General features: G+C 57.9%; 1 protein-coding gene across 1 annotated transcript in view; it reads right to left on the bottom strand.

Annotated features, from left to right (window-relative positions):
• The window catches only part of LAMA5 (laminin subunit alpha 5), a 202,859-nt gene that overhangs the window by 29,593 nt on the left and 160,766 nt on the right, over positions 1–12,500 (bottom strand). Inside the window, exons 52-63 of the mRNA XM_078866275.1 lie at positions 10,815–10,994; positions 9,660–9,856; positions 8,044–8,160; positions 7,402–7,556; positions 7,114–7,255; positions 5,952–6,054; positions 5,332–5,448; positions 4,334–4,519; positions 2,961–3,100; positions 2,259–2,435; positions 1,668–1,807; positions 1,431–1,575 (exon numbers count right to left, since the gene is read on the bottom strand). Coding sequence (XP_078722401.1) covers positions 1,431–1,575; positions 1,668–1,807; positions 2,259–2,435; positions 2,961–3,100; positions 4,334–4,519; positions 5,332–5,448; positions 5,952–6,054; positions 7,114–7,255; positions 7,402–7,556; positions 8,044–8,160; positions 9,660–9,856; positions 10,815–10,994 — 1,799 coding nt within the window. The remainder of the gene's footprint in view (positions 1–1,430; positions 1,576–1,667; positions 1,808–2,258; positions 2,436–2,960; positions 3,101–4,333; positions 4,520–5,331; positions 5,449–5,951; positions 6,055–7,113; positions 7,256–7,401; positions 7,557–8,043; positions 8,161–9,659; positions 9,857–10,814; positions 10,995–12,500) is intronic.

The raw sequence follows: 12,500 nt of genomic DNA, 5'->3' as shown, positions 1-12,500 counted from the left end.
AGCGTGTACGTACGGAGCGTGTACATACGGAGCGTGTACGTACGAGCGTGTACGTACGGAGCGTGTACGTACGGAGCGTGTACGTACGGAGCGTGTACGTACGGAGCGTTTACGTACGGAGCGTGTACGTACTGAGTGTGTATGTATGCAGCGTGTATGTACGGAGCGTGTACGTACGGAGCGTGTATGTACGCAGCGTGTACGTACGGAGCGTGTACGTACTGAGTGTGTATGTATGCAGCGTGTATGTACGGAGCGTGTACGTACGGAGTGTGTATGTACGCAGCGTGTACGTACGGAGCGTGTACGTACTGAGTGTGTATGTACGGAGCGTGTACGTACGGAGCGTGTACGTACTGAGTGTGTATGTATTGAGTGTGTACGTACGGAGCGTGTACGTACGGAGCGTGTACGTACAGCCCCTCTTGTCAATCCGCTGCTGGGCGAGTGCCTCCCCAGGCCCTGGGAGCCGTGCGTGGATCAGGAGTGCGATTAAATAAATAAAAACTCACCACCTCCATCAGTGACACTGCGTGGCCATGAAAGGAAACAAATGTAGGCCACACTTCGGACAGCGGCCCTCGTCCGTTGCACGTAAATGGTTCACGCGCGCGCGCAAGTGCGTGCGTGAACCGGCAGCGGAGCGGTTAGCGCTGCGTTACGAAACCCGGAGACCCGAGTTTGATCCCCAGTCGCGGTCAACACCGGTGGCGAACATCCAAACTGGTCCTGAGGCCTCCCCCCGAGGCCGATTCATCGACGTGCCACGAGGCATCGGCCGAGACGACCCCGATAAGATAACAAGAATAACTCCTTTCATGGACACACAGTCGTGGCGGGGAGGGGGGGGGCATCGGTGGGGTTTGTGAAATGGCAAAACTTTTTTTCAAATGTCCTCTTCGGGAAGGGCAGATTGCGTGTCCGCAATAACCGTATAGCCTTAACAGATTGTTGGGGCAAGTGCTGTTAGCGAGGCTGGAACGGCACACGAGGGGGTGGGTGGCCAGCACTATGCCCGGCCGCCTTTGTCTCCCCAGTGGCAACATTTACACACCGCACTAGAAAGTTATTTGAGGCTGAGTCGACCAAGCGATCAGGGGACACCCTCCACGTCACAAACCCCGCAGCCAAATTCCTCAGCGCCAAGTGCACCCGAATCCAATCACGCTCGAGCAACCGCAGCGTTGTGCGTGTGACGTCGTGCATGTGACGTCGTGCGTGTGACGTCGTGCGTGTGACGTCGTGAGTGTGACGTCGTGCGTGTGGAGTTGTGCGTGTCACGTCGTGCGTGTGACGTCGTGCGTGTGACGTCGTGCGCGTGACGTCGTGCGCGTGACGTCGTGCGCGTGACGTCGTGCGCGTGACGTCGTGCGCGTGACGTCGTGCGTGTGACGTCGTGCGCGTGATGCGCGCGGGCGGGAGGGGTGAACCTGGAATCCGGGGGGGACGCCCCCGACGTAGAAGACGGTGTCCTCGGGGTCGAGGTGCAGCAGGGAGAAGTCGCCGGACAGCGAGCCGGTGGCCGTGCTCGTGTACTGCTTCTCCGTCACACGCAGCTTCCCGTGCTGCTTGATGCTGCGCGGAGACAACGACGAGTTTAACGGACTGTTAAGGCCTGCAAGGGAGGGGGGGACTGTGTTTGGGAATGCGAAGTCCGCGTGTCGTACCGCTCGATGCGGACTTGCGTGAAGTCCTCCCCGCTTATCCGTTTGTCCTCCACCTGCAGCTCGGCGTCCTCCCCGCCCAGGTTGTACACGTACGCGATGTTGCCGTTCTTCACCGTGACGCCAAGGTAGTTCTTGTCGGCCTGCGCGGGGAAGCGAGCAGAGTCAACGCCCGGTTTTCAGAGCCATGCACCGCCGCCGCCTATACTGCGTATGGGGCGCTGCCATGGCGAGGTGTTAACTGCCTCGCCCGGTATGCAGGAGGTCGTGGGTTCGATCCCGATCCTGACGTCTGTATATATTTGGGGTTTGCGTGTTCTAAGCAGAAAACAGACTTTTTTTCCCACCACCAAAACTATTTTCGGACTGTCCGCAGTTAGCCGAGCGACCGAGCCGATAATTATCGGTCGAGTGATCCATCGCCGAAGCAACGGGATGTGGCGGCTCCAGCAGAGCGCGGTTTCGGCATGGCACGGTGCTAGCGCGGTGCCGGTACGGTGCTAGCACCGTTCCAGCACGGTGTCGGCACTGTGCCGGTACCAGCACGGTGTCGGCGCTTTGCCGGTGTGGTGCAGGCCTGGTGCAGGCGCGTGCCTTCTTGCTGCCCAGGTACATGACGAAGCGGCTGTTGGGCTCCGTCTGCCGCCGCCGCTGCTGCTCGCCCATGCGGATGTAGAAGCTGAGGAGCGAGTAGGCCTTGAGGTCCTGCAGGTTCTGCAGCGGGCGCACCTGGACCCCCGAGGTGCCGTTGAACTTCATGGACACCTTGACCTGCGCGGCGGGGAGAGGGGGCGTGCGTCGTCACAGTGTGCGCGAGTGGATGTACGAGGGTTTGCGTGTGTGTCTTTTTAAAATGATGCTAAATTCTTTATTTTACTTTTTACTTACCTGGTAAGGCCTACACAGCTATATAGAAACAGCCTGGCCACAAACGATAGCTCAACGAAGTGACTTTTCATCATGTGCGAATTTATAGCAGCCAAATGTATGTTTACGTGTCAGTGAGGACCGGTAGTGCAGTGGTTATTGTACGGCATTACGAAGTTAGATTCCCGCTCACTAACAGCACTCGCCCAAACAGTCCGTTGAGGCTACACGGGGGGAACTTTGTCTTTGTGTGCGGGATCTTGCGACGTGGCACACGGTGCGGTGGTGATGTGGCGATGCGAGATGCCGCATTGTGGCGCGGGGACGGCGCGCCGCGACGTTGCCACTCGACGGCGTGCGAGCTGGCATGCTGTTGCTGCGACATCGCGCGGGGCGAGCCGTGCACGTGCCGTACTGTGCCCCACGTGCCTTCATGGCCGCATCCCGGGCCTGTGCGATGAGCGTCTGGATGCGGGAGATGTTGTTGGCGATGTTCGAGGACGGGATGCGGTTCTGCAGACGATCCAACTTCTGCAGGATGTCGGGGATCGTCTCCGCCAGGGTTTTTACTGCACGCAGAAGCAGCAGCCAATCACCGCACTGACCTCCCTTACAGAAACGAGCATCCACAGCAAGCAGCTCTACCAGCGGTGGGGGAGAATAGTTTCCTTACCGGGGCCGACTTGGACTTTCAAACACCTTTGGCAGAGGGCCACACAACGACACCAACAACAGCCGCCGTTGGCCACTAAGCGGCGGCGACGTCACCACGGCACCCGTGCCAGGCCAGGTGCACTTTGAAGCAAAGTGAAGTGTCGAATGCTCACTCACAGGAGGTCACGGGACAGACCCAGGTGCCCGTGGGTTGACTGATTGAGATGACTGGCAGATGCACCCAGCTTTCCCCCTACTATACCCACACTTACTCACACACACTCACTCGCGCCTCATTCCCTTCTGTTACTGCAAATTAACTCCCCTGCAGTGACAGACGTTAACAACAGAAACACAGCATTGCCAGGTCTGCAAGCATCTTTAGCAGTGCTGCTAAAGATGCTTGCAAGTAACTCAAAACCCACACTCTCTGTAAACGATGATGATATCCCATCACGAGAGGAGAATTGAGCGCGCAGGCCGGAAAAACAAATGTGCTTGCTGCTCACAGGCACCAGTCGCATCCATTACGCCTCGCACGCACGTCACGTGACCACCGCAATGGGCACGTCACGTGACCACCGCAACGGGCGCACGACGCTCCCAAGCCTTGCGGTTGTAGATGCACGGCGTCCGAAGCTGCGACTGTCAACTCGCCGCGCTCGAGCACCCGGCTGACTCCCACGTGGCTGAAGCCCAGAATGTAAACGAGGGCTTCTCAGCGGTACTCCCCGACACCGCTTCCGAGACGTCTGGCCAGAGTCGGAGAGTAGGCCCCAACTACCCCCTCTCTCTCTGTCTCTGTGTCTCGACAGGGAGAGACAGAGATTGAAAATAAGAGATAGGGAGAGAAAGAGATATATAGAGATAGATAGAGAAAGACAGAGAGAGATAGATAGAGACAGAAAGAGACAGAGAGAGCTCACGATAAGGGAGGGCCCCCTCCCGCCTGCAGTGGCACGAGCCGGCGCCTGCAGAGCGGCGTCCCCTTGGCGCCTCTCGGCCCTGTTCACGTCAGGGCAACGTCCCACCGCCTCAACGCAACAAAAACAACTCCCGCTCCTTCCAGGCCAGGGACATTCCCGACGTTGACGGCGCGCGGAGCCGGTGGGGGTGGTGGGGGGATGGGGGGGGGTAGCGGGGCTCACTCGTCCTTTTGGCGTCGGTGAGGGCGGCGCTGTAGGCCGCGTTGTCGGCGGGCGCGCGGCTGAACTTGTCCCTCCACTCGTCGAGCTGCCGCTCCACGGGCCCCACGGCGGCGTCCACCTCGGCGGCGACGGCCTGCGCGTCGTCGGCCGCCTGCAGCGTGCGGTTCAGCACCTCCCCCACGTCCCCTGGGGCCCGCGGTGACGGCGGCGGCGGTCGACGGGAGGCGGTGTGTGAACCGCGGCCACGACCGCGGCGGTGACAGACAAAGTCAGAGGTCAGAGAGGGAAGCGTCTCTCGGAGCTCCAATGGGCCATTGGGAGAGTGTTCACGTGGAGGGGGGAGGAGCGAAGCTCACAACAATGAGCGGAGCACCGGGTGGATAAAGCACAGCAAGTTGCCACAGTAGGGGGCACAGGTGGTGCATCAGCCAGTCGTCTCAGTCAGTCGACCTGTGGCATCTGAGTCTGCCCCGTGACCTCCTGCCAGCGGGCGTTCGACACTTCACGTGGCCTCAACATGCACATCGCCTGGCACAAGTGTCGTGGTGACATCACCGCTACTTAGTGGCGAATGGCGGTTGTTGTTGTTGTGTCTACGTGGGAGTGTGTATATGTGTGTGTGAACGTGGAACTGTGTGTGTGTGTGTGTACGTGAGAGTATGTATATGTGTGTGTGTACGTGGAACTGTGTGTGTGTGTGTGTACGTGTGTATGTGTGTGTGTGTACGTGGGACTGTGTGTGTGTACGTGGGAGTGTGTGTGTATGTGGGAGTGTGTATATGTGTGTGTGTACGTGGAACTGTGTGTGTGTGTACGTGGGAGTATGTGTGTGTGTGTACGTGGAACTGTGTGTGTGTGTACGTGGGAGTGTGTATATGTGTGTGTGTACGTGGAACTGTGTGTGTGTACGTGGGAGTGTATATATGTGTGTGTGTGTACGTGGAACTGTGTGTGTTTGTACGTGGGAGTGCGTGCTGGTGGCACGGAGCTCCGCGCACCTCGGGAGACCATGTTGATGTTGTCGATGGCGGCTTGTAGCGCTGCCTGCACTTCCGCTCGCTTGCGCTGGGTCGCGACCAACCGCTCCTTCGCTCCTTGCAGTTCCTGCTCCGTCACTGAGAGCGCAGCCACACAGCACAAAGACAAAGATCCCCCGTATAACCTTCACAGACTGTTGGGCAAGTGCTGTTAGCGAGGGGGTGGGTGGCCAGCACCACGCCCGGCCGCATTTGTCTCCCTAGTGGCGATGCTTACAACACCTCACCAGGTACTCATTTGAGGCTAAGTCGACCTAGGGGAGTCCCGGGACCGGTTTAAATAATCGTTACTGGTGTTGGCTGTGAGTGGTAATTGAACCCAAGTCGCCAAGTTCGTAGCGCAGTGTGCCAACCGCTACACTACCGCTCCCCACACTCACGCCACACACACACATACACTAAAAATATCAAAGACAAAGATCCTCCGTGTAGCCTTGACAGACTGTTGGGACAAGTGCTGTTAGCGAGCACCTATGAAGGTCAGCACTGCGCACGAAAGGGTGGGTGGCCAGCACCACGCCCGACCGCCTTTGTCTCACCACACACACACACAGAATGGGACACACGCGCTCTCCCCGTACCGGACTCCAACTGGTCCTTGGCGGTGTTTGCGTTGATCAGCTGGTTCTCGCTCTCCTCTCGTGAGGCCTTCGCTTTCCTTGGGTAGTCATTGGTGTCCACGCCCTGTTGGGAACGCAATGGAACGCGACGCAGGCCGTACGAGTTTCAGGTTCGTGATTTTGCTTCGCCAGGCGAGAGCTCAGGCGAGCCTGGGAGACTACGTAGCCAGGAGGAGGCCGGGGAGAGCAGCGGCCGTCCAAAGTGGCGCCACGCTACCGTACCCTCGTGAGCACACACACGGACAAAGACAAAGATCCCCCGTATAGCCTTAACAGACTGTAGGGGCAAGTGCTTTTAGCGAGCACCTATAAAGGCCGGCACGGCACACGAGGGGGTGGGTGGGCAGCACCACGCCCGACCGCCTTTGTCTCCCCAGTGGCGATGTTTACTACACACCGCACCAGGTACTCATTTGAGGCTGAGTCGACCTAGGGGAGGCCCAGGACCGGTTCAGAAAATCGTCACTGGTGTTGGCCGTGAGCGGGAATCAAACCCAGTTCACCGGGAGCATAGCGCAGCGCGCTAACCGCTACACAACCGCTCCCCACAAGCACACACACGGACACACACAGATACACACGCAAACACACAGATACACACACACACACACCTGTTAACTCATTACGGGTTAACCCTGGTATTCTTGTACAGGGAAATTGATGTTTTCCATGTCCATATGGCGTACAGCCGTTTGTGTTTCTCCCTTGTGATGGGACTTTGTAAGATGAACGTTGAGATTTATAAGGGCACAGGGCGACCAAGAAGGCCTGATTTGCTCTGTAGTAAGGTGAGCATTGATAAGGGGTTGACAGGTATGAATACATATTAAGGCCGGTCGGGCTGCTGAAAAATATTCCCAGCACAGTTACTTAAGTTACTAGTGTAGAAACCTGACCAGGGATTGACTCGGGCCCATCATGCCTACTGGGTGGGTAAAATAACTACCGCTTTATGGGAAGCCAGCTATTGTTGTCTCGTGGGTATAAAACAAAAAGCCTTCCCCAATACTCCCCACTGGTTCACTTGTTCAAGGCTGGCCACCAGAGAGAGATCCTACACTCAGTCTGAGACAGGGAGACAATTGCGAGCCAACGGGCTTCCCCCTTGCGTCGTCGTCGTCACCTGCTCGACGCGCATGGCCGTGTCGAGTGCCATCGTTGAGGCCGCCTCGGCCTCCTTGAGGGCCTTGATGATGTCCTCGTAGGCCCTGGAGGCGTTGATCGCCTTCTGTGTGAAGCCGCTGGTGTCGTCTGTGGCCACACTCCTAGCGCGCGGCGGGCAGGAGAGGAGAGGGCCCGGGTCAAGAGCTGGACGACTCCCGGCTCCGTGTGCATCGTGTCATGTGCATCGTGCTCCGTGTGTATCGCGCTCCGCGTGCTCCGTGCTCCGTGCGTGTCGTGTGGCTCCCACCGTGTGAGGTTGCGCACTGCCTCCTGCATGCGCCGCGCGTGCTCCTCTGCTCGCTGCACCAGCGACCCGAGGTCCCCGGTGGGCCCGCGCTCGTTGAGCCACGCGGAGAGACCCTGCAGGGCGCCGTCCACCTCGGCCGCCAGCTGCTCGCACTCCTGCGTCGCACGCAAAGACAAAGGTCCCCCGCGTAGCCTACACAGACCGCCGGGGCAAGTGCCGTTCGCGAGCGCCTTCCGGCGCCGCGTCCCCCACTGCCTGCGTCTCAGCAGTGACGACGTTCGAGCGCCGCGCCGAGGATTCATTTGAAGCCGAGTCAACCTAGGGGAGGCCCATCACCGGTTGAGACGCATGCCACGGATTGTGAGCCGTGGCCGGGAATCGTGCGTGCGTTTATGCATTGTGTAGAACCCACAGTGAGCGTATGTGTGTGCGTGTGTCTGTGTGTGTGAGCGTGCGTGCATTGTGTAGAACTCACGGTGTGTGTGCGTGCGTGCATGCTTCGTGTGTGTGTGCATGCTTCGTGTGTGCGTGAATGTGTGTGCGTGTGTGTATGCGTGCGTGTGTGCGTGTGTGTGTGTGCGTGTGTATGTGTGCGTGTGTGTGTGTGCGCGTGTGTGCGTGCGCGCATGGTGTAGTACTCACGGTGCGCGTGTTCTCCAGGCCCTGCAGGCTCTGGTACGCGTCCAGCAGCTGCTGCTCCGCCGCATTCAGCACCCCGAGGGCTTCCTGCACCAACCTGGCCACCTGCTGCCCCTTCGCCTGCAAAGCGATCGCCACCATCACCATCATCATCGTCGTCACCGCCATGATCGATCCGCTGCTGGACGAAGGCCTCCACTCTCACGATCCCGCGATGTCATAAACGACCGTCCTGGCACATTCACACGAGCCGATCGCTCCATCTCCCCCCCCACCCCTGTGGAGTCCCTGTCGGACGCGCTCCGTTCCTTGGCTGCCGCTCCGTCACCATCCCTGAGCGTCGCCCACCGTCCCTTCCAAGAGCCTCTCAAGCTCATTGAAGGTGATTCAAATGGTGGTGGCGATGAACACGATGGTGACAGTAGCAATGTAAACACAAATAACCCGTGGCTTGAAACTTGGTAGGGGTCTGGATTGGGATGCTTGGCCAAATCTCTGAATGAGCGTTGGGCACAAAAGACAAAGTTGGCGACACTCCGAGCCCCACGCTCAGTGTGGTGACACCACACCCTGTCCAGCCACCTCACAGCCCAGCGAATTTCTGTGCGATCCACCAACCCTTGCCTCCAACGCTGCGGCTCTGCGCCACCGCGCCCCCATCTCGCTCGTCTGTGGACCCACCCCAACCCCTCCCCCGCCGCCCCACCCCCACCCAATTCCTTCCATCGGTGAATCGGCAAACTAGAGGAAGACTGCGGATTGACACAATCACTCCACTTGTTTGGAGTGCCAAGTCACCGATCCTCAATCCCGCCACAGAGACTGCTGGAGCAAGTGATGTTGCCGAATGCCTATTAACGCTTTCCCATTCCGATGACGTACGTGTACATCATCAGCAAAAGGCCATGCGGGAGGGCCTGTGGCACAGTTTGGCGCCAGCAAACATCGAGCGCGGTCGTGTCGCCACGGTTCTCTGCGGTGATCAACAATGTCTTTAAAAGCAGCAGGGCGCCACGCCTCTCTAAGTAAAATGAACACAAGCCACTTGAGCGTTCCGAGATTCAGCGGCGAGCGGGGCACCCCACCCTGCAACTTGCAGACGTCTAGGAACGGGAAAGGGGTTAAGGCCGGCACGGAGCAGCACGTTGGGGGTGCTACAGCCACAGCATCACCTCCTTGTCCTCGCAACGCTGTCGTTGAACTCGGCGAGGGTTTAGCTCGATACTCGCCTGGGTCAACCTGGGATCAGGGGTCGGCAAACCTGCCGCTCCAGAGCCGCACGCGGCTCTTTAGGGAACTGCTTCGTTGACGTCATTCGCGTGCATTGGCGGCTCTCTTTTCTCTCCGCCTGATGAAGACCGCTTGTGTTGCGATCGAAACGTCGTGGTTTGTTTGCTTTTATTTTTTTATTTTAATTTATTTTTTATTTTAATTTTATTTTATTTTCTATCTACGTGATTTTACCGAAAGAAGCAAGAATATATTTTGGTTGATAATTTTTTTTAAGTTTTTACCGAACGTGAAAAAACAGATGGATCTTCCTATTATTTTTTTGGTAGCCGACCCCCTGACCTAGGGTGTGTGGGCCTGACGGGGGCCGCGCGTGGCGTCGCACGTGCCTCGTTGTCCCGCAGGGCGTCCCGGCTGACGCTGTTGACGGTGGCGGCGCGCCGGCTGGCGTTGCTCGCTTGGTTGAGGACGTCGCGGAGCTCCATGAGCTTGGCCTGGTAGGAGTCGAGGTCCTTCGTGACGGCCGCCCCCATGGCCGCCGTCTCTCCCGCGGGGATGCCGACCTCCTGCTGCACGCGCTGCAGCACTGGGGACGCAAACCACACGCACCGCACAAAGCACACGCACCGCACAAACCACACGCATCACACGCACCGCACAAACCACACGCACCGCACGCACCGCACACACCACATGCACCGCACAAACCACACGCACCGCACGCACACATCACATGCACCGCACAAAGCGCACACACACACCGCACGCACGCACCGCACAAACCACACGCACCGCACACACGCACCGCACGCACCACAGTCAGCGCGACCACCCCCGCCACTCGCCAACTGCCACCCCTCCCCCGCTCCTCGCTCGTTGTCTTGGCTGCCGGCCCAGCGAGGGTTTAGCAGACCGGGTGGGGAGTGGCTCGGGACCGAGCGCGGGTGGACGGTGTCGCTGGTGTCGCCGTGCGGTGTTTCGACAGCGAGCGAGAGGCGAGTGCGGCCAGAAGTGAGCGCGAGGGCGATGAGAATGAGGTTTGAGCGAACGAGCTATTGCGTTCGCGAGTGAGTGCGCATGTGAGTTGAAAGGTGGGCGGGCATGTGCCGTAAGTGACGGAGCTCATTAGTGAATGGGCGGGTGACTGAGTGAGTAAATGTCGAAGGGAATGAGTGAGTGAGTGTGTGTGAATTCAGGAGTGAGTGGAAAGGTGAGCGACTAAGTGAGTGGGACAGTTCATGAGATAATAATGGGAAACTATTGAGACGGGAAGAACAGCATTGGCTACAGCGAGCTGAATCAAATCACCGCAATAACATTTATATATTAAGGAAGTGGGGGGTGGGGGGGTGAATTGCTATGCAGACAGAGAGAGTGGTTGTGACTATGACAGCAGCTCTAGCAAAGAGACAAGGAGGAGACGGACAGAATACGAGTAGCCATGGTAAAGATGATGACAGCAGTATTTCTAGGAGAGAGACAAGGGGGAGTGGCTGCCCGGTGATGGCCACGAGGGGGGGGGGGGGGTAGGGGGGGGGGCGCACATTTGTCAGCGAGGTGCTTCTCCTGCCGCGCCAGCTCGGCCTGCGCGTGCAGCGAGCGCCGCCTCATGTCGTCCAGCAGGCGCGTCGCCTCCGCCATCTTGCGCTGGAACTCGTCGGACGAGGGCAGCGCCCCCCCTGACTCGGGGTTCCGGTCCAGGTCCGCCGCTTGGCGCAGGAGATCTGCGTCGAGCGAAAGGGGGGGGGGGGGGGGCGCCACCCGCCCAACCACGCGCTCATTACGGGATGGCCCGGGGCCAAACCGCCGGCCGATTCGAAAGTCCGGAGGCCTCGCAGCGAAAACACCAAAGTTTGATCCCCGACGCGGACGCCTCTCTGTGTGGAGTTTTGTTTCTTCTCTCCCCCCGCCCTTTTCTGGGTTTTTTTTTACATTTTCCTCAACAAAGCTTAAAATAAAAAAAACCCCAAAGGAGGGGTAGTGCGGGTAGCGTTGGTCTTCCCGAGCACGGAACGCACCGTTCAATCACACCACACGTTATAGTTGGCGCTAAACCAATCATCGCACTCGGTTGGAACCAACATTGCGGTGTGTTCTTGGATCTATCGGGTCACCCTTGCGTGGGGTTTCATTAAAACTAAATCATCGCCCGGAGTCCCGGCCGCATGGCTGTAGAGTCAGAATATGTATTTAGACTGGAGAAAATCTGATGAGCTAGGAAGCTCTTTTCTTTTACAAATTCCCTAGTTGTCGCACGGGGTCATAAAGTTACTACAACAACAACACGAAAACCAATGGGAGTGCAAAGTATAGAAAAGGTAAGCAAGTCACGCAAGTAAATAATTAAAAATAAAGTATAGAAGTACCAATTGCTAAGGTACATCAAATCCTGCCGAAAACACGATCGGAGTGCAAAGTATAGGAAAAATAAGCAAAATTACAAAAAAATCGTAAAATAGACAAAAGTACACCAGGTACACCAATTCCCAAACTTGGGCAAGGCAGCAAAACCACAGCAGCAAAAACAGTCCCAGACCACACCAAGACCACGACGCACAGTCCCTCAATCAAACAAATCCGCAATAAAATTGCGAAAGGCACAGGCCCGCGATGGCTCGTTCACCATTACTGCCGGCGAAAGACCCTTTGGCTAGAGGGAGCTCGTTGGGAACCCCTCTTACGAGCGGGCGTTTGAACGTGCGCGCCGCTGCAGCTGCACGGCGCCGCTGTACTAAAGCGATAAACGATGAGGACGATGAACATCCGGCGAGACCGGGCGCGTCGACCACGGCGGTGGCGTGTTTGCCGTTTGTTGCAGGGGTGGTTTGCGGTCCGAGCCCAGTGGCCACCCTGCTCAATATCTGCAGGCGTGTTTGACCGAAGGAAAAAAAAAACTCTTCTCCGTCCGAGTCACAGCGAAGGTTGAAGGTCACCAAACGTGACGGGAGTCGGACTCGGAGGGGTGGAAGGAGAACACGCTCGTCCAGATCGCCTCTTATGTTTTTCTTTCATTTATTTATTCGGTTATAACCCCCACCCCCCACACCGCTCCCCTTGTCATCCTCCTTCCCTCACTTTAAACAGAATAAAACGACGCTTCCCCCTCTCGGTGCGGACCCGCCTGGGTCGGGACAGCACCCGCTGTTCGATTCCCATTTCTCTACCCCCTGCTTTGTACAAGCGGTTGAGTTTGTGTTGATGGGGCGTGCGTGACAACGTGATCTAACGGC

The sequence above is a fragment of the Lampetra fluviatilis genome, chromosome 22 (genome assembly GCF_964198595.1).
Source record: "Lampetra fluviatilis chromosome 22, kcLamFluv1.1, whole genome shotgun sequence".
Classification (NCBI taxonomy): Eukaryota; Metazoa; Chordata; class Hyperoartia; order Petromyzontiformes; family Petromyzontidae; genus Lampetra; species Lampetra fluviatilis.
Note: the sequence above shows the minus strand (reverse complement) of the source record. Positions and strands in the feature narration are given on the sequence as shown.